At 41.6% G+C, this 24,979-nt stretch overlaps 2 protein-coding genes across 6 annotated transcripts in view; both read right to left on the reverse strand.

The window, feature by feature from the left end:
* Nucleotides 1–2,046: 2,046 nt before the first annotated feature.
* Nucleotides 2,047–12,133, reverse strand: ZNF622 (zinc finger protein 622). 2 transcript variants are annotated; one of them, XM_064443410.1, is made up of 8 exons: nucleotides 12,015–12,122; nucleotides 10,643–10,750; nucleotides 7,984–8,592; nucleotides 5,856–6,110; nucleotides 4,994–5,156; nucleotides 4,079–4,191; nucleotides 3,045–3,188; nucleotides 2,047–2,438 (listed from the first exon to the last, which is right to left on the reverse strand). In XM_064443410.1, the coding sequence occupies exons 3-8, from the start codon at nucleotides 8,588–8,590 to the stop codon at nucleotides 2,311–2,313; spliced, it is 1,410 nt and encodes a 469-aa protein (XP_064299480.1). In that variant the 5' UTR covers nucleotides 8,591–8,592; nucleotides 10,643–10,750; nucleotides 12,015–12,122; the 3' UTR covers nucleotides 2,047–2,310. The 2 variants fall into 2 exon arrangements, with proteins under 2 accessions (XP_064299480.1, XP_064299479.1); XM_064443409.1 differs by lacking the exon at nucleotides 10,643–10,750 and having other exon boundaries at nucleotides 12,015–12,133.
* A 952-nt stretch (nucleotides 12,134–13,085) lies between these two features.
* Nucleotides 13,086–24,979, reverse strand: part of RETREG1 (reticulophagy regulator 1) — a 69,870-nt gene continuing 57,976 nt past the window's right edge. For 3 of the 4 annotated variants that reach the window (XM_064443411.1, XM_064443413.1, XM_064443414.1), the window contains 5 exons: nucleotides 24,267–24,351; nucleotides 23,564–23,701; nucleotides 21,660–21,724; nucleotides 20,382–20,508; nucleotides 13,086–17,350 (listed from right to left, as the gene is read on the reverse strand). In XM_064443411.1, coding sequence (XP_064299481.1) covers nucleotides 16,839–17,350; nucleotides 20,382–20,508; nucleotides 21,660–21,724; nucleotides 23,564–23,701; nucleotides 24,267–24,351 — 927 coding nt within the window. In that variant the 3' untranslated portion in view covers nucleotides 13,086–16,838. The remainder of the gene's footprint in view (nucleotides 17,351–20,381; nucleotides 20,509–21,659; nucleotides 21,725–23,563; nucleotides 23,702–24,266; nucleotides 24,352–24,979) is intronic. The other variant, XM_064443412.1, reaches the window with a different exon arrangement.

The following is a 24,979-nucleotide window of genomic DNA, read 5'->3' on the forward strand; positions in this document are numbered from 1 at the left end:
GAAACAAAACACTGCTCTCAGCTACCCTTTGTACAACCTTTAGGATTATGCTAGGGAGGCAAAAGACTAAACTGTGACACTGTGAAGCTTCTTTAATAAAAATACCCTCAAATGCTTTGACATAGCTGGAGTTACCTACAAGCTGTGCAGACTCTAGCACTGTTGCTGAATACCATATATAGTCTGCATACTTGGTCTAGCTACCCTTTGCTATCAACGCTCTTCCTGCACCTATGTAAAGATATTAATAGCAATTCAACTCACAGAAGTCTACTGCTAATCTTAATTCATGCTAGTTGTGAGTTTTGCCTTCTCACTCTACCAGTATTCCACATCAACGTACTCTTACTAGACTGTATTTATTTTCATAGTAAACACAATTCTGGGAAAAGCTTTCCTATGCCCTCTGCTGGTTTTCCACGACACCCATTGTCAAGGTTAGAGTTAAAATTCTTCCTTTAAAATACCAGTAGGTTCCCATACCTCTCCTCCATTTTCTTCTGACTAAACTGCAGGACGACGTATAGGACCGTATCATAGGGGCATACTATACAAATTGCCTCCTTCGTTTCCCTGTGACTTGGCAAATGACTACCAATTTTCATTTTTCCTTACTTGCATTTCTTTTCTGAACTAGACTGTTCAGGAAATTCAGTCAATCCCCATCTTTTCCTAAGCAGCAGGCTGCTTTGAGCAAGTCTGCACAGAGAACAGGAGTTCCCTTTGTTGCCCTTTCATGTTGAGGAGAGCACCTTCAGCCTGAACCTTATGGACCCAAAGTTGTTTGTTATTGCATCAATTACCTCCTCGGATTTCTGCCTTCACTGCCAGGAATCCCTTAACACCTACCTCTAAGAATTTAGCATCTGTACTAGGTTATGCCTAAAACTCTTCCAGATAATGGTCCTGTCCTTAATGTAAGTTTTGGATATTCCATGAGTGCTTTCCAAAAGCTCCATACTGAATACAGCTCTGATGCTCACTGCTGACTTGTACTGGTATTCGAAGCCAGTTCATATTGAATGACACAGCTGAGACTAGATCTCTTAATCTAACTTTGACAGTAAAGCCCCATAACCCAGAGCAAACCCTCTAGAAAAAATTAAAATATGAGCTAGATGCACCTATGGATACACAATGGCAGTAACCCTGCCTTGCCAGGAAAAAGGAGGTGGTACTGTATCAACCCAACTTTAGTTTAAGATTTTGAATGTGAACACTGCCTTCTTTAAACTTCTCTCTGCTTGTTTTCCCTTCACTCAAATCTGTACCTTTTTTAATGTATTAGTCACTTGACTTAGTAAATGCTGTGTCAAGTCTATAGCCTGCATGACTGATTGAGTTCTGTCTTCTCAGTAAAAGCAGGAATAGCAAAAAAAAAAACAAACTTCCAAGGCAGCAGAACTTACAAAAAAAAAAAAACAGAAGAAAAAAGAACAAACAAACAAAAAGAAATACGCCATGGATAAATCCACAAGACAAAAAATACATAGCATGCACCTCCATTGTGAAATGATCCTTCCTACGAGTCCCATAAATGTTTCACTCTTTCAGAAGTGCTGATATGCCAACAGTACTACTTTTTCTGAACTTACTTCTTAGGGGGACTTCCGTGGATTACTTCAAGAGGTTAATTCACAAAGTCTCCCCCTACCATTCCCAGTGATAGTATCCACACACCATTCACAGAAGAGGAAAAAAAACTTACATTAAAATCAAGCCAATGAAAGCCACTACCAGGAAATCCAGAGTAAACCTAGAACGAAGTGTGACTTGACTGTAACCAGCTGCATTCACAATGAATGGACAGGCAGACAAATAGCAGTTTTCCTGTGGCCTTCCCCTCAATAGTGCCACCTGGAAGTCCAGAACACCCAGCTAACTTATGTCTGGCACAAGCAAAAACCTTCAATACACTCCATCTCAGGCTCCTAGATCTAGGATCTTCTCTTGGCCTCAAGCATTTTGCAGAATTAGAAACTGAAGATATTCAGAGACATGACAATGTCAACTGCCCCACAGAAACGGACTGCGCAAAGACAGGCAGCAAGACTATACATGCATCTTTATTCATAGCCGCGACTACTTTGCCACATATTCCATTCAAGATATTTTATTTTTTAAGTTAGGCCAACCATCATTTCACTGGAAGAGACAAGTTCCCTGCCCTTCTTCTCACAGACCGGAAGGCACACCAGCATACATGCCCCATTTGGTAGGTACCAAGTCCATTTTAATAACAGAATCCTTGGCCCAGAAACCATTAAATTCCCCTTCCCCAAACCAGTTGCACGAGGCTGTCTTGGGAACTCAGAATCTGACTTGCGCCCGGAAATGCATCTGTTTTGTAGCATTGTTGCTCATTCCTGTCTTGAGCATCCACTTTGACTTCATCCTCTGCAGGTACTGCATATCACGCTGCTGAGCAAAGACTGCCCCTTCAGGGAGAGAGGAGAAGAGGGAGAAAGAGGATAATAGTCAGTAAGCTTACTGACTACTTATATGCAAATCAGCTGATCTGTCCTCTTACATCAGCAGTTAGCTGTATGTTTTCCCTCCCGTACTGGCACACTTTTCACTTTCCTCTTGGGAAAGGCCAGTTCCCTCTATGGATACCCATGACTGTGATTAAGGGAAAAGGTTGTTTTGCATTCCAACGTGCGATTCTTATTTCAATATTGGATACAGATCACATCACTGCTCCCCAACTGGAAAAGTATTCTAACTGTCAAAGAATGGTTTGTTACATTATTAAATAGCAAGAGTAGTGGTTTTCACAGGCAGAAACCAAGAAATCCTGGGAAGTCACCAAATACCACAAACACACATGCTGAGGAACTTAAGGGCTTGCACAGAAGCTGCAATGGAATTTAGACACAAACAACTTATTCTGGTTGGATGTCGGGAACAAAAGGTAACCGGGTAGAAGACAAACTACTGCATAAAACCCCACAAATGTGAAACAAACTTGAGCTATTTAATTGTAGAGTGATGACATCCTAGAACCTCCTCCTCCTCTGCAAAAACCTCACGTTGTCACTTACCTGCCTGACTTGTCCAGCCCAAAGCTTTGTACTGCTGTAACACCCGACCCACTGCTTTCTTATTTTTCACAACAGCAACCGTCCTTGACAGACCAAACCGTTGCTTGTAGTATCTCATTAAAGAACGATGACCCACTCTTGCACCTGTTCAGAGGAGGAGACATCTTATTATGTATAATGAAGCAGCTTCTGAAATGCAGCATCCAAGCATATTATGAAAACTGTGGGAAAACCCTATGCTGAGAAATGCTTTTAAAAGGCCCAGAACCTTAAAAACTTTGGGACTATTAGGAACTCGTAACAAATGTAAGAGCTGCTGTACTGCACTCTACCTTGAAGAAAAAAAAACCCCAAAGAGTGATGTTGTTCAAGAGGGCCTTAGCTCAGATAACAACAAAGCACTTGTCAGAAATGAAATTTTCATTAGATGAATGAGCAGAGAGGCAATGCTGTTTCAAATAACTAGGGAAGTAACTTGCTGACATTCAGGAAGTCTTCTGTAACTGCATAGTTGGCACCACTTTTCAGAATGAAAGGGCTGAGGTCCCCTCACACAAAAACCACCAAAACAACAACAAAAAAATGCAAGCAAGAGTGCCAAATGCTATACAAGGCAAAAGTAAGGCTGTTTAAATAAATTAATTTTACTGAACTAGTTTACTAGTTACTAGCTGCATCTCTGCAAAAATCTACACGAGATAACCTAAGTTATAGTGTCTCCACGTTGCACTAACACAAGGTATGGAAGCTCTTGGAGGGTACCATGAGAGTTATATGTTAATGAACCGGTAAAGTGGGCAAAGGAACCCTCTGCCCAAGTCCACATACACGTTAATGCTGAACAAGCTGAACTATTTCATAGCAAAAGTAACAGAAAATGAAGACAAAACTGCAAAGACACTTAGATGAAAGTGTGTGCAAGATTACTTTCCCCCTTGCCAAAGGAAAACACAATGATGACCTGTGCTGCAGGTAATGGCTGCAGCTATGAGAAATGCAGAGAAAGCACGTCATAACACAAACCCTATGCCTACCTGAAGGAAGGATCAGCTCCATGGTGTCATCATCATAATCCAACTCTCTCTCTGCTGGGCGCTGCCCAGGCACCTCCACATCTTCCCCATCCTTGTGATCAGGGTAACTGCTCCTGTGGGAGTAGCAGCACACGGTTCATACCTGGTGAGCAGCCACAGCTACGCAGATCCATTACACAGAAGAACTGCAGTGCACAGCTACAGCAAGCCACAAACACTGTCATGTTTTACCCACCTTGGTTTGAGAATTCTTCCCAGTAGCACCCTGCCCTGAACAGAGGCAGAAGACAAGGACCACCCTTCCTCCACTCAGTTCTGTAACTCAGCACAGTTCTGCTGCTGCACACTTCACAGCGACTTATGGTGAAACGCCACCAGTGTGCAGCTCGCCAGCCCTGCACAGCTACTGGACGAGCGCTCCAAGCAGCTCCACTAAATCCACCTGTCACCATACAGGAGGTATTTCCGACCAAAATGAACACAGCTTAGGATAAGTTACAGGAAGTTCAACAAGAGGCCTCTAAATCACAGCAGGCCTGTTTAACTCCAGCTACTTAGGAAGAAAAAAAAAATCCACAGTAGGTATTAAGCCCACAGTCTGCCTAAAAGGTAATGGAAGAGACAGTTATACCCTTTTATGGTCTTTGCTGGTGCACTGAAATCTAAACTCAGTAACAGCAAACATACAAAACAAAACTAAAAATAAATTTTCATGTAGGACTGGTATTAGTGGTCACAGGAGAGGAGAACCAATTGTGCCGTTATACTTACCTAGAAAAGCGGAGAACCAGCTATGCAAAATAAGCATCAGAACCAGAAACAGGACAAATTTTAAGAGTAATAGTTTCTGATGTTATATTCAACTGTCCTTTCGTTTGTTCCCATCTGTGCTCACTCAAAAAAAACTGTCCTCACCTAAAATCATAGAAGTCTGCAAATTCCAGGGCAGCATCTCCATCTGTGAAGAGTTTGCAGTGGCTTTTATCGTTCATGTGAGCCTGCACTGCTTCTGTAGAGTAGAAGGATTTCCCTTTTTCATTGCACCAGATGCAGATTTTCCCAACACCAACTTTCTCTCCTGCAGAAAACATTGACACTTCTATTGGTCTGAATAGACCCTCCCTAGTCAATAGTTAACACTTCTGTGACGTAGGCTTCCCAGCTTACAAACAGAGACACCCAGGAAGAGCCTTGAGCCCTTCATTTCCAGAAGAGCCCTACTGTTCCTTAGCCTTGACCATATGGCATTTTAAGATTTCATACAACCAGGTATGGATCATTATGTACTCTCAATAACAAACTGCATACTTCCAATACAGTTTTCTATCTGCTCCTCCAAAATTATTTTATTCTCATCATCATTTGTAGACTTCAAGGAATATATTTTTTCTAGCTTTTAGCTCTCTCACAAGTATTATAAACCAATGAGGCAAATACTTGCGACTCATTAGTAGGATAACAGAGTTCATATGCACACTTCAGCAACAGAGTTTTGTCCTGAACTTCATGTTAGCTGAATGACTTTCTCAACATTAGAAAACTATGTGAGATCTATGGGGTACTTGACCATGTGTTTGCTCAGGGGTTTTTTCTCTCACTCTCCCTGGAAAGCCTGTGGTCCTATTCATGATCAAAATACTGAACTAGACAGTACTCAGATTCTACACACAAAACCAAAACCCAACCCAAAAACTTTTTAAGTCATAGTCAAGTGAAAATAAGCCATAACAGTACATAATCGTCCTGATGATAAATCAGGGAACATTTACAGGCATACCCAGGTACTTGATTAGTCCTCTGAGATCCACAAGGTACTCTATGTCTGGAATGAAGAAACTGTGAGCTTTTGTCATATGTGCCACATTTTTTGTGAGAGATCTTGAATGGTGGGGACAGAACAAGCAGTCCGTGACTGGTATGGCCCCAACAGCAGGAGTGCTTTCAGATTCTGCCTGCTCCTCCTCTTCTTCTTCCACACTTTCCATGTCTTCTTCAGAGCCAATATCTTCATCAGAATCGATATCTTCCCAGTCTTTTAAAGGGAGTTTAAAATAAAAAAATTTATATGATTACTTCTTCCAAGCAAAACAAGTCTCAATTAAATTAGAAATAGTTATCATAGAAAATGTTGTATTTTCTATTCTTACAGCTAAGTGCCACACAGTCACTTCCAGGTGCAGGAATATACCATTGCCAGTAAAACATGTTTCTTTGTAAGATGCACAGCAAAGCTCAACTCTGCTCATAAAAAAGTTGGCAGACCCGATATTTTTTCCCCTCTCTTTTCTCAACTATTAACACTTTATTGTTGTTTCGAAACCTTAAATTTAATTCACCACAGCACAGGAACACATGCAGGGCTCATTAAAAACAATACAAATCTGTCAGAATCATGAAAATGCTCATTTCCAGCAGTGACTCACCAGTGAGGGAAAATGCACTCCTGTTCACACATACATCTTGAACAACAGAGAATAACAAAGCCAGCTGTCACAGCTAGACCATGTTACGTTACTTGTTAGTAAATACCAAGATATACTACCAGTTTTACATATTTGCAAGATAACTGCAGAGTTCATAATGGATAGACAAACCAGCAATCTGGTTATACTGCTAGAGGGTTCTAGGAATCTTATTTCAGGAATTCAGATCTAGGGCAGCGAGCACCTCCCAGCACTCTATTCCTACCGATCCCCTTCCAACTGCTGTGTGCGCTGAGTGCTTGAGAACAGGTAACATGGTGCTCCCCAGTGTGGCAGGCTGCTAATTAGCGAGATCTTTGCTATAGGATGTAGTATAATATTTTTAAGAGCCTGACACTGAATTAACAGGACTTGTAGGAAACATTGCTGGACAAACACTTAAAAGGAAGATTAACATTCAGAAACCTTCTGAGATTTTAGCATTATGATTTATGACTAACACATTAATACAAAACAGGCCCAAGCTGGCTCCTTCCTTAGATATTAAGATGCTTGTTCAGAACATACATTTCTTCTCCTGTAAAACAGATTCCCTGAAATGCAACTGAAATTTCACCAGCATAAAACTTCTGTAACAGATATAATAACATGACACAACAGTTTCAGTAACGAAGCTGGCATAGTATGGTCCCACTTCTTTCATACCTGTCCCCTTGCTGCAGTTTAATCACCCCACTCAACTGCTCCAATAGATGCATTTGGATACTGCTGCACTGTAAACTACAGCACTGAAAGTGTCCATGTTAAAAATAATCCTTTTCTGGGAATTCTGAAGCTCTGATCTTTTCAGTTGTGCACTTTCCAGGCTGACCTCCAACACAGAGCTGTATCCACACAGCGGTGAGGGTGAAGCAGCAGGAACAGGCAGTTGGGGTGGCAACTCTTCAACGAATTTTAATATAGATGCCAACATGCTGAGAAGCTACGCCACACAGTGTCAGGCTAAGAAGCAAGCTCTGGTCTTGATGGGCAGAGAAAAACAAAACCAACCCCACTCCCAACTCCCTTCAACAGATCAGTAAAGCGATTGATGAGACAACAGCAAATAATCATAATTGGACCTCTGTTGATCTATTTTTCAGAAGTAGTTGTAGGGTAACCTTTTATGTTAGCCTTCGTTAAAGAAAACTTCCCCTGGAATTTCACATGGGTAATAGTGCTCATATTAGTAACTGTTTACGTTCAACCTTCACATGTATCAGCACTTGCGCAGCTGGCAGCTCAGACACTAACACAGAGTCCTTGACTGCAAGCATGGGCCAACCTTAACTCCTTCATTAAGCTGAAAATTTAATCAACAGGAAGACCTTTTGTGATGGAAAATGCTGTACTACTACAGAAACGGAAGGAGACTTTTACACAAAACCAACAACTACATGGCTTAGCCAAAGCTATCTCTTGTCTGCATGTTTATTGCCTTACCTTCTTCCATATCCTCTTCTTCCTCTGCCTGCTGCTTGGCCAGCTTCTTTGCTTGCTGTTCAAACCACTGTAGCCGTGGAGGTTTTTCCAGTCGCTCTCTACTCTGGGGTAAGCTGGCACTTCCTGTAGAAGCTGGAGAGCCGCTTGCATTACTAGGAGGTAAAGGCACCTTCTTCGGAGACGAAGATGGCTGAGCTCTGATGGCTTGTTGAATAGCCGCGTTCATTTCATCTTTGTTTACACTCTCTGGGGCCAGCCCCTTTTCCAGATTCTTCTCATTTAATATTTTCACCTTCTTGCTGACAGCTTGAACAGCTTTCTTCTCCAACTCCAGGTGCTTCTTGGACTTCAAGTGATTCTCGTAGGCATTGAAGGTGGAGAATCTCTTGCTGCAAACCGTGCAGTAAGTGGCAGTGATTTTGTTCTGCTCCTCTGCTACTGCTCTCTGGGCTAGGACTCTCTCTTGGAAATTCTCAGCAGTGACAGGAGGCATGTCAGCAACCTTACGCTTCAGATTGTATCTATGCCAGTCAGTTTTGTAGTGGGCACGCTGAATGTCAGCATCCTTGAAAGCCACACGGCAAGTGATACAAGTGTAGGTTGCCATTACTAGAAAGTAGGGGGGGGAAAAATCATCACACTAATAAAGATGGGTAACAGCCACAAGAAACCCAAACACAACATCCTGACAGCACCCATGTAAGATGGCATAAGAGATATAGTTCTGGTACAGAATTAAATTATTAGACACCAGCAGTAGCAAACAGCATGTTATGTACTAAAAGGAGCAAAATAATACAAGACTCTGATACAATTATCAGAGACTACTCATACCACCGCAGCACCAGAGCACCCTGCCTCTCAACTCAGCACCCACTGTGCTTGTCAGGGCTTGGACACGGGACGAGAGGGTTCCCGGCCCTATAAGGGGTGCTTCAAAAGCTCTGCACTTGTTAATAAAGATCAGAAACTAGAGGTTCTTATCAAGCTCATGTTCTGGGAAGACTAACAATTGCTCCAAAATAAGGGTAAAAAGGAAAAATCTACTTTCATACCTACTTACAATTTTCCACAGCCTTATCAAACAGGAAAAAAGTTACCTCATTTTAAAATAAAACCCTCTCAGCTATTTTGGAGCAGTGCATGCATGATCAACAACATTTTACCCCACAGAACTGTAAATCTGGAGATGCAGTTAGTCATGCCTCGACTGAGCACTTGAAACCACTGCTACCTCTGGTGTTCCTCCATGTCCCTCCACCACCCAGCTCAGCTGTGTTACTGGGGCTGTCACAGGACAAATGTCTGATCTGTACAGTGACCTGTAACTGATGCTGCCCTTTCCAAAGTCACACATTTTCCTCCTTTTCAGTGCTTAATGGAACTTAACATTTTTAAACAAAATTGATGGAATCTCTTGAACACCCCAAAAACAAAGTGAAAAAAAGTGTGTTTTAACTGGAGGTCACCCCCACCTTTCAACCCATTTATAAAAACTATAGTTTAATCTGGGAAAAAAGAAACAATATGTCAAGAGGAAAGGGGCTGAAAGCAGGCAGAAGAACAGCAGCCCCTCCAAGAAGCTACCAAGAGAGAGGACCAGCAGTGAAAACCACAAATGCTCAGAGGGTCGCAAGGTACTTTCCGAAATGCTAGTTCCCTGGAAGAACTGAATTCCTAATTTACCACTTGCTCTGTCCATACTCCTACAGCGAACAAACAATACACTAACAGGAAATAAAGGCTATGCTATTTTATTTGAAAAAACATCCACTCAGTGTAAGAGATGCTTTTTGTTTTGGAAGAAAATGTATTATCTGCTCATTGAGGGGTCCCAACTGCTCTCTGAAGCATGTCGCTCCCACCTGCAGAGGCCCTTAGCCCTTTCCTAGCCCAAACAGGTGTTTTACTGCCATAAACCAACTGAGGCAGAATCAAGTTTGCTGTTAATCACAAACTCCTTGCAGAAACCTCAGGGATAGAGCAGTTTGATCTGGTCTGTTACAGGTAAACAATAGCTACACACTAGATTATCCTGGGGGATTTAAAAAAAAAAAAAGATCAGAAGAAGAGGTATATAACTAAGAGGATCTAGAAACATAAACCTTCATATCTGACTACTAAATGAAGGAATAACACCTGCAATTCTGCTGCATAAAGCAGAAAAAGCACCTGCAGAATCGCATGTAGTTAGGCACCTCCAATTCCCCACGTATGCTCTTCCCCACCATTTTAACCCCCAAAACCAACGCACTGAGTTTTCCCCTGTGGAGGGCTCAGGAAAACAAGACTTGAGGCACTTACAAGCCTTCTGCCCACAGCACAGACAAGTCCTTTGAGACAAATCTCGGTTCTCCCCACAGGGCCTTTGTTATGCCTGATTTTAGCTACCTTTATTTGAATAAAGGAGAGTGGCCAGCAGGTGGAGGGAGGTTATCCTCCCCCTCTGCTCTGCCCTAGTGAGGCCACATCTGGAGAACTGTATCCAGTTCTGGGCTCCCCAGCTCAAGAAAGAAGGGAACTACTGGAGAGACTCCAGCAGAGACCTACGAAGATGATCAGGGGACTGGAGCATCTCCCTTATGAGGAAAGGCAGAGAGACCTGGGCTTCTTCAGCCTGGAGAAGAAAAGACTGAGGGAGGATCTCATCAGTACTTACAAATATGTGAAGGGTGGGTGTCAAGAGGATGGGGCCAGACTCTTTTCAGTGATGCTCAACAACAGGCCAAGAGGCAACGCGCACAAGTTGGAACACAGGAAGTTCCACCTGAATGTAAGAAAAAAACTTCTTTACTGTCACAGAGCAGTGGCACAGGCTGCCCAGAGAGGTTGCAGAGTCTCCTCCCCTGGAGACATTCAAAACCCACTGTTAAAGAGATATTAGATTTAGATACTTAGAATAGGTAGTTAGAGTAAGAAATAGATAAATGAATGTATTCAACATTGTTATACTAGTTGTGTGATCACAGATATATAGCTATTCTTTTCGGTCCACGCAGAGTACTGCTCATTATGTTCCCTGTACAGCCCCAGCCATGGCTGGATTAATCACCAGCTGCACTAATCAGTAGAAAGAATAAATACAAAGAACTATAGTTAGACACGAAGTGCTGATTGTAACATCTCTGTTAACTAACTACAAGTATATAGATAAGGTATGTAAATAAATAAGTAGATAAGTACAAGGGTTGAAAGGTTAACTTCTAAGAAATTAGGAAACTTAAATGAGACATCGAGTTGCCATTCTAAGAAGATCAAAGGACCAACAATGGACCAATAAGGCTCATGATCAGAAGCAGAACCAAGATGAGGATGGCAACAACTTGCTGAAGGTGTAAAAATAAGAACTTTTAGCTGACCAGAAAAATGAAGAATTGAGAAAAGATTGGAAGCTTACGATGGACTTTAACAATGACATAATTGTTAGGGAAACTTATATAACTTGAAGGCTGTGTCTTGTTAGTTGCCACACACTGATGGTGGTGGCCCAACTCTGAGCTGTGATTAGTAAAGCAAACCTGGTGGTACCCACTGTCTTGAGAAATTCTTCAACACCCCCCTGGACGCGTTCCTGTGCCCCCTGCGCTAGGTGTGCCTGCTCAAGCAGGGGGGTTGGACGAGATGATCTCCAGAGGTCCCTTCCAACCCCTGCCGCTCTGTGATTCTGTGATCTTAAATCGAGCCCATGTCCATAAGACAGACTCACACAGAAAAGCCTGACTGACAGGTGGGTGTCTATTGTACAGACACCAGAAGTGACAGCGCAACTAAAATCCAGGAAATAAATAAAGTAAAACTCAGCAAAGGAAAGGGCGCAGGCGAAGCCGCGAGTCCCGGGCGCCGCCAGGCGTGACTCAGGCCGGACTCGGAGGAAACCCCGACCCAAGGGGGAGCCGCGGCCGCGGCCGCCGCCACCCCCCGGCCCGGTCCCGGCCTCGGACCCCGCCACCCCGCGGCGGAGCGAAGCGCAACAGGGCACAGCCGCGCCGGGCGGGACCCCGCTCCCCGCCGCCAGACCCGCGGACACGCACCGTGAGGTGAGAGGCCCCACCCCGCCTCCGCGCCGCTGCCGTGGGACGCCTGGGCCGGAAGACGCCGCGCGGCGCCGCGCAGGAAGGGCGGGGCCAGCCCCTTCCGGCACTAAGAGCCCGCCCCGCCCGGCGGCCCCGCAACTGCTGCCCCCTGCCGGCCCGGAGGTCCCGCCCCGCCCAGCCCGTCCGGCGGCCTGAGGGGGCGGCCCCGCCCCACCCCCGGCTCCGCCCACGCCTCCGGCCTCTGCGCGGCCGGGAGCCGCTGCCGCCAGGGCGGGTCGTACCGCTGCGGCCGACCGTACGGCGTGTGGCCGCGGGCGACGGCCGACAGCATCGGCCTTGGGTAAGGCGTAGCGTCGCCAGCAGGAGTGGGGAAGCGATCGTGCCCCTGTACTCCGCACTGGTGAGGCCGCACCTCGAGTACTGTGTTCAGTTTTGGGCCCCTCAGTACAAGAGGGACGTTGCATTGCTGGAGAGTGTCCAGAGAAGGGCAACGAAGCTGGTGAAGGGTCTGGAGAGCAGGTCTTATGGGGAGCGGCTGAGAGAACTGGGGCTGTTTAGCCTGGAGGAGGCTGAGGGGAGACCTTATTGCTCTCTACAACTACCTGAAAGGAGGTTGTAGCGAGGTGGGTGTTGGTTTCTTCTCCTGAGTAACTTGTGATAGAATGAGAGAAAATGGCTTCAAGCTGCATCAGGGGAGTTTGAGATAGGATATTAGGAAAAATTTCTTCACTGAAAGAGAGGTCAGGCACTGGAACAGGCTTCCCAGAGAGGTGGTGGAGTCACCATCCCTGGAGGTGTTCAAAAAAGACGTGTAGATGTGGTGTTAGGGGTGTTAGGGACATGGGTTAGTGAACTGGCAGCGTTAGGTTTATGGTTGGACTCCATGATCTTTGAGGTCTTTTCCAACCAGAACAATTCTGCGTGTATCTGTGTTTATTGGGTGCGAGCCCACATGAGGCTAAGAGAAGGAATAAACACGGGAGTGGCAGACACCCCCCCAGAGGGGTTTGAGTTTGGCGTTGTGTAGGGTTTTTTTTCCTACTTCGGGAACAAAACAATTAGATATGATGAAAGATAAAAACTAACACATATTTATTAAATGGTTTTACAAACAATCAATATAATAATTCCATGTTTACAAAATAGTAATCAGGCTAGGTAAAGTGCTGCAAAATATTTTAAATAAAGACATTTTGTAATTTTCCAGTTTCTGGTTACCTGGATAGGTGGCATTTACAGACTCTTAACGCTGCTCGTGTGCTGAGAACAGACATGGAGACTACAGGGAATTTGTTCAGAAGGCTTAGACAGTCTGGAGAAAGTGCAGAACGAACAAATAAACAAGTAAAACAAGTATTTCTTTAGATTCTATTACATTGGGTTAAAATTATTTCCCCTCCTCTGTGTAGAATAAGTGTTTTTCACAAACAAACCAAAGAATGCTAAGTGGAAGCGTAGTACATACTCATGGAAAAGCCCTGTGTGCTGCAAATAGGCTCTTTTATGCTAGATTTGACACACCTAAGGCCACTGATCAAATGGCAGTCACTCTGTCTGTCACTCTGAGGTACTAATGCAAGGGGAAATTTTCCAAGTATGAAGAGCTGAACTGCATCCCACAGAGCCTGTCCTAACACACGTCCTTTTCTTCCAGTAGGGATGTGTGAAGAAGGCACTGCAAGGTGAGGGAGGGTGAGCGCTTTAACCATGCTACTGCAAAAATACATGGCATTCTCAATTTACTACCAGGTGAGAGCACACCATATAATGCAGGTAGAAGTGATCCCATGGCAAGATCATACCCTGTGTTACCCACAGGCACCTGCTGACATGTCCACACGCTATCTGTGCCCTCCGTACTGCCTCTTGACTGGAAACTGCACACAAGCAGGCTTTCCACGGAACAAACACACGTTTCAAAGCTATGTGCTACCTCATACTCGCTTGCCTTTTTTCCTGCCTGTGTAATCAGTTTTGGAAGATGGGAAGGTGATGACCAGTGCTCGGCAGGAAGGACACTGCGGACCATTGTGATGGGAATTTATAAGTAACTGCTATTTTGTGGCTGCTGTTAGAATACAGCAAAACAAAGGTTTCTTGAGGGATTTCCAACTGAAGGCAGTGTGGAAGGGATCTCACAGAGGAGAGAGACGTTTTCTTTGTGTTCCGCTGTCAAACTGCTGGCAGTGGAATGTATCGTGTCTGAGCAAAGTGTGTCTTACATGCAGTTTTTTGGCAGGGAAGAGGTTATTTCCTGCAGAAAACGAACCATCTTTCCACTACCTGAGGAGGAATATTTACAGAACTACCTCCTTCGCATTACACAGTATTTAGGGGCTTGAAGGAGATCGACTACCACGAGAACAGAAAAATAAAATTCTAAAGACACTCCAATAAGCAATTATGCCCCTAAACTTTAATGATTTGTGTGTTCAACTTTTGCTTTGTTTTTCTTTCTGGAAAAAAAATTAACTAAATTGAGACTTGTACTGGAGAAAAATCAATAGATTTTTCTATCTCAAAACCAGAAAATGGATCATTTACAAAAAGTCCAAGAAACTCCTCCAACTGCTTTTCCTTCTTGATCTAATCCTATTATTCTAGAAGAGTGCCCCTGCATTACATACTTTTTTAACCACAAGTATTATTCATAAAACAACAATAAAGTGCACGCTGTTATAATGCCACCATTGACAGCCAGCTAGTCCGTCCCATCGATCTGCTACAGAAAAGCCTGTGAAGGATGGCTCCCTCCCTCCCGCCTCTCCCCGTCCAGTAACCCGTTTCCCCTCCAGGCACAAGTGCTGCTGCACAAGGAAGCACACCGTTGTCTGGGTGTCCTACCAAGTTTCATCAGCAACTTGGAAGTTGTGCTCATCTGACTATACAGATTGTCCTACAGACACAGCTAGAAAACGAGGCTTTTAACTCATCTGAGAGATTTAAATGGCCTTTAAACTGACTCGTTTCCCAGCAAAAGCTTCTTTTCTTTTTTCAAATGGGAAGGACAGGCTGGGAGGAAGCTAAAAAGGAAACTTAACCAACACTGTGGAAGTGATGCAGCCATGTTTTTTTAATAATTTCCAGAAACGCGCTTTTAATGTTAAGATGTTATAATTTCAAAAGCTGCATCTTGTGGGATCTATATCCAGCATCCACTTACTTTGTAATGGATTTGATAAGGAAGGCACAGGCTCACTTTTTTACTGGTAAAGGACAGCAAACACAGTCAATATGCATTACTGACAAAAAAGCACAAGCAACAATAAAGCTAGTGTCAAAAATTCTCAGCATCTTTTGTTTCGCTACACTCTTTTTGGCCATCTGCCTATTTTTTTCACCTCAGAAAGAAAAACAAATTAAAATGGAGTTAACTTGAAACACAGGTTTACCTACACATATATGTTAGTGGATGATTTTTATAATCTGCTGCTGTACTTTTTGAGGGTCCTAAATGACAGTATTCACCTCTTCAAATGCCAGCAAATGGAAAATCACTTGAGTAGTAGTAGCAGCTGACATGGTCCCTCAACTTTGCTAACAGTTTACATCACATTAAAAAAAACTAGCTTTAATTCTTCCTATTTCTTTGATTACTATTGCTTGGTATTACAATTCAGTTTTGTTACAGGTGAACAAAAAAGCCCTAGAAAACGTTAAATAAGTTACCTGCTTAAGATGCCATGCCACTCATGAGCATGTGTGGAGTTTAAACTGGCAAATAATTCAAACAAGTTCTTTTTTGTTTGTTTTAAATTACAGCCAAGAAGAAGATTCTGAGCGTCTTCCATAGCAAATGACCTCACCGAATACTTCTAAGTACCTTAAAATATTCAGCTTGTAACACAACTTTTGTTGCAAGTGGTAGCAGCTGTCCTGGGAAAAGAAACAAACCCCACAGAATCTTGAATTAAGGAAGTGGCACTTAAAAAAGCTGCTTTTTTTTAAAAAAAAAACCAACAACTCTAACCTCTATTCCAAATAATAACTACGCTCACCTGCTCCCAAAAAGGTTGTTTGGTTTACATGGTATTAACTCTTAAATATAAAAATGTGTTGGCTGACTTTACATGGGCAATACTGCCAAGGACCAGACTCTACCAAGGAACACAGCAGGTGGTCAGTCAAATAGCATGCCACTTTACAACTCTACAAGCCTATAACAGCAAAAAACCTTGGAAATGCATCACCATATCCAAAATAATTCAAAGGTTTTAAGTATGAAATCAAGTTCTTTGATAGTGTTGCACACATATTTAAACTAGAGTTGTGCTGGTTAATGTGTTTCATATATAGTAGATGCACTATACATAATGTTAACTGCAGAGATTCATACTTTTTGGTATGACTGAAGAGGTGAGATTTAGTTAATCTCATTGCAATCCTATGGTAACTTAGCCTCGCTATGTGAATTGTTAATTGTACTACATGGTCGGCAACCAAGAGTAAATAAACTACCCCTCTTGATAATTTGGCTCAGGACCTCAAAACACATGGTTGGCAAAAAAGATAAAAAATCCCTCTCCCCCAACTCTTACGAACAACTGACCTCCAACACTCATCTGTGACCAAACAGCGGATAGATAATTCATTTCCATGCTATTACATTGAGGTATAACTACCAGAAACATTAAACTATCAGTATCAGCTGATATTTATCCAGTTAATTCACTCTGCATAAGGGAAATTATTACAACACATCTAAAGGGATAGTTAAAGCTTACAGCTCAGAATTTTCCTTTTTTTTTTTTTTTTGCATTTGATTTTTTTTTGTGTGTTTTACATTTAATTTCTTCTATGTTACCAGCTGCAATTTCCAGGTTAATGACTTCCAAGCAGATTTGAAAGGAAGCCTGAAGATTTTTTCTTTTCCTGGGATTCTGCTTCTTGGCCTTGTGAAAGTCCCAATTCTTTCTCAATCTGCTCAAGCTCAGACTGGTCAAGCAGTTCAAAATCATCAGCTTCCTCTGTGTCTGTCTCCTCGCTCAAACTGGGCACCGCGTGTGAGGGAGCTTGCTGTGTGACTTGCAACTGGTCTTTGATGGCAGCAGACACCGCAGCTGCGATGACATCCCCAGCAATTCCACTCATTAAATTAAAGGTTTGGTCACTGGTCAAAGGCAAGGAGAGCCCTGCAGTGGATGGTCTGTCTTTACTCTGTTGGGAAGCATGATCCACCTTGAAATACATTTGTTCTTTTTTTCGTTTTTGCTGGATGGGCATACCAATGCTTGAGTCATCGTCGTCATTTGTTCCGGCACCATTTTCTAAAGAAGGGAATTCGGAAAGATCTCTAGCGAAAGCTTCTTCATGATCACTAGGTCGGTCAAAATCTATTACAGGATAAACAAAAGGAAGCATTGTTAGCAAACATGAAAGGCTCCCCCCAAAAAAGCAGCCAGATGTAAAAATGCAGTTAGGAAATTCTCCTTTAAATACATTTATTAATCCATAGTCTAGAAGTCTTCCACGGTCTTAAAGCAGAGGAGCTTTGGGTGACATCTACAATAAAATGGTTTTAAAGTCATAAACCTACTACCGAAAGTCACCTGGTATCAGCCTAACTCAGAAACTTATTTGAGGACAATATCTTTTTGAAAAGGTATCCAGCTGTAGGTGAAACAAGCCATGCAAATCTTCAGCACAGCTAGTTCTAAATATAGCAGCCACATAAAGTCCTAAAATTTGTAATGTCACAACAGGTCTTTAAACATTTTTCTTCACGTTGTATATGTTCATTATAAATATGAGTGTATGAAAGTATTACAAGCTTTTAAAACACTTGTAGGATTAAAAAAAGGAATGTTTATGTGTTTAAATGAAGATATAAAACCAACGTAAAGGCTTAATTTACAACTTTTTCCTTTCTTGCCCAATGCTTATATTGAGTAAGAAACAGAAAATGGAAGCTCTACAGATGACTAGGAAAGTTGCACATTTTTAAGAGGATAAAAAGAAGAATGTAAACAAATAAAAGATTAGGATTTAATGACTGTGTTAATGGTGCAAAATATACTGACCACAGTACATGGCCTGTGCAAGAGACCTAAATGAGCATAAGGCAATATTTTGATCTAGTATTTGAATGAGAAGGTAAAAAATAATCAATTTGAACTTACTTTCTATGAAAAAAAGCAATAGGAGCATTCATAAGAGCTAAGGAAATGAATCGTAAAAATGTCTGGTACGTCATTTTCTCCATTTTCTTTAGGAAAAACAGGCTGGGAGGGTGAGGAGGAAGGGTTGTGCTGTATGCAGAGTGGTTGCTCAAATGCACAGAGCTTTGAGAGGAGATAAGCCAGTCCCTGGATGAATCGCATCTGGTCTTGCACTTGTGTGTCTGTCCCATTTGCTGAAATGCTCCATGGAGGGAGAATCATAGAATGGAGAAGAGTCGATGTTGTTTATTTTTCACTTAGCAAGGCCTTTAATGCCATTTCCCACATTATCCTTACAGCCAGATTGGTGAGCAAACTGGGTAAGTGAACTATAAGGTGGGTGGAAAAATTGGCGTGACTGCCAGACTGAACGGGGCAGGTGTATTTGGTATTCTGGAGGGCTGGTTGCCCTCAGAGGGACCTCAAAAGGCTGGAGAAGTGAAGAGGCTGAAAAGGAATACCATGAAATTCAACAAAAGCAAATGTGAAGTCCTGCATCTGGAATGGAATAACCTGTGCAGCAGTACAGGTTGGGGGCAACGAGACAGAAAGCAGCTTTCAAGAAAAAGACCTGTGGACAGCAAGTCAGTGGCACACCCTTGCTGCAAGGAAGGCCAACCACATACTGAGAAAAAACAAAGTCAGAAAGTCAATGGAAGGGATTTCCCCCCTTTATTCAGCAACTGAGAGTGCACACTTGGAGTACTTTCATAGAATCATTAAGGTAGGCAAAGACCTCTAGGATCATCAAGTCCAACCGTCAACCCAACACCCCCATGCCTCCTAAACGATGTCCCAAGGTGCCACATCTACACATTTTTTGAACACCTCCAGGGATGGTGACTCCACCACCTCTCTGGGCAGCGTGTTCCAATGCCTGGCCACTCTTTCAGTACAGAATTTTTTCCTAATATCCAGTCTAAACCTCCCCTGGCACAGCTTGAGGCCATTTCCTCTTGTCCTGCTGGATTGATTACTTTGTCCAGTTTCAACCTCTCCAGTATAAGACAGACAATGAAAGACGGAGCGAGTCCCCTGGAGGGTCAGCATGATTATTAGGGGGCTAGAGAACATGACATAGGAGGAGATGCAGAGAGAATGGGCTTTGTTCGGCCTTAAGAGAAGGCGGCAAAGGGGGATCACATAGTTGCCTTTAGCTACCTAATGGAAGGTACAGAGAGGATGGGGCCTGACTCTTCTTAAAGGTGCACATTGGAATGATGGGAGTGAATCACCACAAGCTGGAACATGGGAAATTCTGATTCAGTATAAGAAAAAACTTTTTCATCATGAGGGTGGATCAAATATTGAAAATGGCTGTCCAGGGAGGTTGCTGAATCTCTGCCACTGGAGATGCTCAAAATTCAACCGGTCACAGCCCTGAGCAACTTAATCAAGTTGAACCTGCTTTGAGTAGGAGGTTAGGTGAGATGAACGACAATGGCTCATTCCAGCTTACGATTCTGTGATGTACAATGCTGTCTATTTACAACTTGAAATATTAACAAAATAATTTAAATTATTAATTTGGCCTTTGTAATATTGTTAAGTAACATCACCCTACTTGTAATTTAAAGTGAAATTTCCCTAGAAGAGGAGAAATGCAAGACAAGCAGAGCAACAAATCCATAGAGAAGATTACACCAAACTACTGTTGTCCTTAATCTTGATTCAGGCAAAATGCTAACTGAAAGCTTGGTCTGTAAAAAGTAAGAACTTAAAGATCTGGTCAAGATCAAGACAAGTGCTTGAGAATCGTTTCCTAGTCTTAGTCTTCACTCATTTCAGCTCATTGCTGGCTGTCCATCAGCATTCTAGTGACCAAAACCTAATAATACTTTCTTTAATTGGCTGTTTAGCAATTCAAAGTATTCACTCTTTCTTCCTCAGCTTTTATTTGTATAGCTCCACAAAAGCATTTTTACTGACTTAAAAGGTTTATCTGCTTAAAAGGTTTCATGGAAGAGCACGCTAAATCTGGCACTTACTGAAGGTGTCAGTTTTACCCACCATTACTTATTTATCTAGACACTTACTGAAGACAGCTCTTACACGAGATGTATCCTAAATTATAGAAAACACTGGAATGAATTTCAAATTCATCGCAAAAACAACCCCAAAAACTTTTGTCCTCAAATTCTCTAACCATTTCCAGGTTACTTACACAACTGCAATTCATCGATGAGATAATGAAGCCATTACATACCATCAGATGTGTCTGTCTGTGGAGAATACCCCTCAGATAAGTTAAAGGTCCCATTATCGGTCCAAGATACTTCTGATACATCTGTGTCAGACACTGACAGCTCTTTGGCAACAACTGCAGGACTAACCTAAACATAAAAAAGTCCCATACATGGTATTCTGATACTCAAAAAATTCACTCTACAGGAAGCCAAAGCTTAGATGCTGAAAAAGAAGCCTCTTGGATGTCATAGCAATATAAATTGTCTCCTATTTAAGCTTTAATTGTAGAAACATGAAAACAATAGGAGCACACAATACTTAGAATTGAAGCATCCCTCTTTGTAGTATTTGAAAGCTCTATTATATTAGAGGTACATAGAAAATTCCAATTATTCATTCTGAAAGTAACATCCTACTGTAATGAAAGCAGAATGAGCTTGCAAATACAAAATAGGTATAAATGTAAAGAAATGCATAGACTTGTATCAACCCTCCCCATTACCTATAAGACAGTCAAAAATCAGCTACAGAAAAAAAAAATCATTATCCTTTAAGAATTTATCCACCAATATTCAATTATGTCAGCTACAGATTTTTATCCCATGGGATATAAGTTTGTGTTTTTTGCAGAATACAAACCCACCTCAAAGCGATCACTGTCAGTCAGGCTCTACATACAACAGATCAAATACTGCATAAGAATTCTTAGAAAACTGATTTTTTTTTTAATCAACCAGTGTTCTGATTATAATGGAAAATCCTTTGCCATACAGTTATTTAGAACATTTAGAGAGAAAGGAGATATTAGAGTGTTCTCATACATATCTAAAAACATATCTATATATAAAATACTGATTTACACTATCATTGAAAATGATCATACAAGTGATCACACAAGTATCTAATTACACACGTTTTCTACAAACGTTTCCCTTTTATATTTTAATTTGACAAAAATTACCTGCAATGTTGCCGTTGCAAATAAAAATAGCCACCTTTGCTATTAAATTCTAGTTTAATCATTCCACAGCCAATAAAAAATAAACGCATTCTTAGTTTAGTAGGCCAAAGAAACCATTACCTTGAAGACCAGAAGTCAGAAGTGCAGTAAGTTAATTAGTATAAGCCTAACGATGGAGACTATGAATCACTTTTAGAGCAGACTGCTTAGTTCAGGAACACAGCCTCCTGGGCAGGCTAAAGTCTTCCACAGAAAACAGAGACGGTAGTCTAGATGCTCTCGATTATCTATATAGATTTTAAAAGCAAGATAGGGCTGACTGAAAAAAAAAATCACCTTAGGACACAGGGCTGATATGTCTAATTCACTGTCATCTTCTGTGGGTTTTGTTTTTGCTGCTTCTGAAAGACAAAAAATATTTTTTACCCTACTCATGACAACAGACGTTGAGGTTCAGTGTGCATTCCCTGTCACACAGTTTGCGTAGTACAGCAGACTTTCACCTCTTGACACAGTGCATCATTTACAAAGCATGCCACTAAGGTGAGGGAAAGAAGGCCGATGGAGAGGCTAGATATTTATCAAAATATATTGTGGAGCAGCCAAAGCGGAGAGCAATTGTTGCTCTGAAATACATTCCAACACATTTATTTACTTAGTTTTGGAAGTCTCTGTTGCTCACCATAACATAATGTTCCGTGGCAATATCTATCTATATATCTATCCATCCACCTACCTACCTTTTAAACTACACTTCCTGTACAATGCATAGTTGTAATGTACGGTTAAAACAGGCAGTGTAGTTATCCCAGCACATTACTTTTACTTCAGAACATGCAGTTTTCTGGATAACTGTGAGTAATCTTCATTCACAGAACCTTTCTTTTTCTTTGCACCCAGTTCCCCTGCATTTGCGACGTGTATATGCAATTACACGTACAAAGCGTTCTCTGAAGTCTGGTAGAATGCTGCTCCTCACAGATTAACGGAGACACAAATTTCCCCTCCTCTCTCTGTCGGAGAATAGCCTCATGAATATTTTAAACCAATATAAGCTGAAAGCCACAGTCATATTATTCTTGGCTGCCTATTTTTGCAACTTGCTACTTCCTCTCTTGTGCCAGTACAAGGGTTTGTGAACCCGTGTGGTGAACCCAAGCGGTGAAGCAAGGTAGGAACTCATCTGGGTTAAATTAAACTGGAAGGTGAGAGGCAGGAAAGAATGAATCTCACCTCAACCATTTCCCCAGTGTTGGCTTATGAAATTTATGAAACAATAGTCTGATCTCTCTGCCAGTTTCACTTAAAAGTAGAACAAGGTGGAATAATACAGGAAAGAAAATTTTCAATGCATTATTCCTTGTTTTCAACAGCTACTGCATTATATGCAAGAGAAAGGGAAAAGGCAGATGATTCTCCTCATTGTGTTGGAACAGCACATTGTACGATGAACGGTTGCAAGAAATGCATGTTCCAAAGCAGATAGGAAATCTACTGGTGTGTCACTAACTAAAAAGGGTAGGCTGCCTGCAAGTAATGCGACTACACTACAAAGGTTCAATTACCAAACCGTAGCACACACAAAAAGTAAACTAAAGATAACATTATTCATATAAATGTTTTTCTTGAAATTGCTTCATTACTTAAAATCTGAAAGTTTCCAATGTTATAAAAATTTCAGGTGAGGTTTTGTTTTAAACTGATTTCTCCCCTTTCTAACTAACAACGATTAATTTGTAGCTACTATCCTACTGCAATTCTTAAATGCTTATTGAGTACTTGGGGAAGAAAACATTCTTGTTGCTGCTGGGAATGAAAACAAGGAAGATTTAGATACTGGAGCAGAGTTCAGTCTCCTACTGAAAATTCTGTTATGTTCCCATTTTGCATTCCTGAGTCAGGCTCTCTCCTGGATAAGTTTGCCATGTCTAACCAGAGATAAGCATTGCATACCCGACAGCGAGTAGTTTTTTTCTGAAAGCCTACAAGCAGTACGTCTCGTCAAGTATGAAGAGAACCATCAGTCTTGCCTTATTTCCTTCCATGAAGTATTTTTTTTTACCATACCCAGACATCTGACATACATTATCACTCCTTATGAAGCTAAGAACATAGCCAGGTTCAAAGCAAGAAATACCTTTACAATTGGCTTCGCAGGACAAACCAAACTGTCTGCAAGATGAATACGATTTTCTCTGCATACAGAAATAAGTTACTTGGAACTATACTTAATTACTCACCAGATCTCTCTTTTTTCTTCTGGTTGATATATTCCACCATTCCAAAATCTAGTTTCATCAGAACAGTCTTAATTTTGTTGCATACTTTCTGTCCAAATTCATTGCACTTAAGGAAGGGACATAAAAAGGCACACAATACTGTGATAAAAATGAAGACAGAAAGAAAAACTGTATTGAAATATTGCTTTGTAAGAAGTTACTCAATGAAGATTAAACAATGCATTTGCAGGAGAAGACTACTAATTTTACGTAACACAGTTAGCTTTACATAAAAAGGAACTGTGAAATGCCCACGTCAGACAAACTGCTAATGCCAAATCCAGTTTCTAGGAGCCATTCCTACTTGTCGCAGAAAATACCATTTTATTCATATCAACTGACACCTTTTTTACTTCCAGTAAGGCACAAATTCTGATCACTATAACATTTATCATTTTCTTGGTTTAGTCTGTTTTTGGTATCTCTACCTGAGCAACATGACTACGCAACACTGTGCCAGAATCAACAAGCTGAAAAAACTTTTAAGCTGACCCCCATATGACAAAAGGCACTTGTCGGAACCGACATATATATGTATACATGTGTGCATATATATGCACGTGTGTATATCTATACGTAAACAAATAAAATACCCCCTATACAGAGACCAAATAACGAACAAACCACATACATAAATTGTGACTGGAAAAGAGACTATACTTACGCAGGACATAGGAGAGGACAACTCCAGGAATGTAACTTCCCAAGACAGTGAAAAATGTACATACACTGCAGACTAGTAGGCAAAACTGGCAGAAACATTGAAATTGGCTATTAACACGTGCACTGTTTAAATATTTAGATCATTTTGCAAAAGAAAAATATGGCATGCTAAATGAAATCTAGAATGCAGTGGAAAATGGAAGGTTTATGTTTTTGAAGTCAGGAAATATTTTAACACTTCTTATGCAAATAAGCATCAAACAGTTCATTTTGGCTCATTAGGCTGTACCCCCTCTTCCATTATAAAAATATGCTACTTTTAGTCATTTACTGTAAAGGTTTAACAAGCTCGTGGTTATTGCTAAAATTACTAGAAATTACTTCATCTTCAGTACACAAGAAAAGGCTGAACAGTTTATAAGCAGAAAAAAATCCCAAATCACTACTAGAAGTGTTACAATGCGTACTTGCTGCAGGCTTACAAAAGCAAAAATCCCTTCCAAGAGTAGTTCTCTCCCGTTGTGTTGCTTTGTGAAACTGTTTTCTCTCATATGCCAGCAAGCATTCTCTTGATGCTTGTTAGCGTCTCGAGCGTCCCCGTAACAAGACTGAGCTGAATTTTCAATACAGAACTTGAGATTCAGCCTCCGCTGTGACCGAGACATATAGCACATCTTTCACAACTGCACAGTGCTGAGTACAGAACTGATCTGT

This window comes from Phalacrocorax carbo, chromosome 2 (genome assembly GCF_963921805.1).
Source record: "Phalacrocorax carbo chromosome 2, bPhaCar2.1, whole genome shotgun sequence".
Lineage (NCBI taxonomy): Eukaryota > Metazoa > Chordata > Aves > Suliformes > Phalacrocoracidae > Phalacrocorax > Phalacrocorax carbo.

Excerpts from the sequence above, each read along its gene's own strand:
- ZNF622 (XM_064443409.1), bottom strand. The coding sequence starts at position 8,590 with ATGGCAACCTACACTTGTATCACTTGCCGTGTGGCTTTCAAGGATGCT. Across the intron at positions 4,192-4,993 it reads GCAGACTTCTATGATTTTAG|GAGCAGTTACCCTGATCACA; the intron begins GTGAGGACAGTT and ends CTACTCCCACAG. Across the intron at positions 3,189-4,078 it reads GGAGCTGATCCTTCCTTCAG|GTGCAAGAGTGGGTCATCGT; the intron begins GTAGGCATAGGG and ends TCCTCTGAACAG.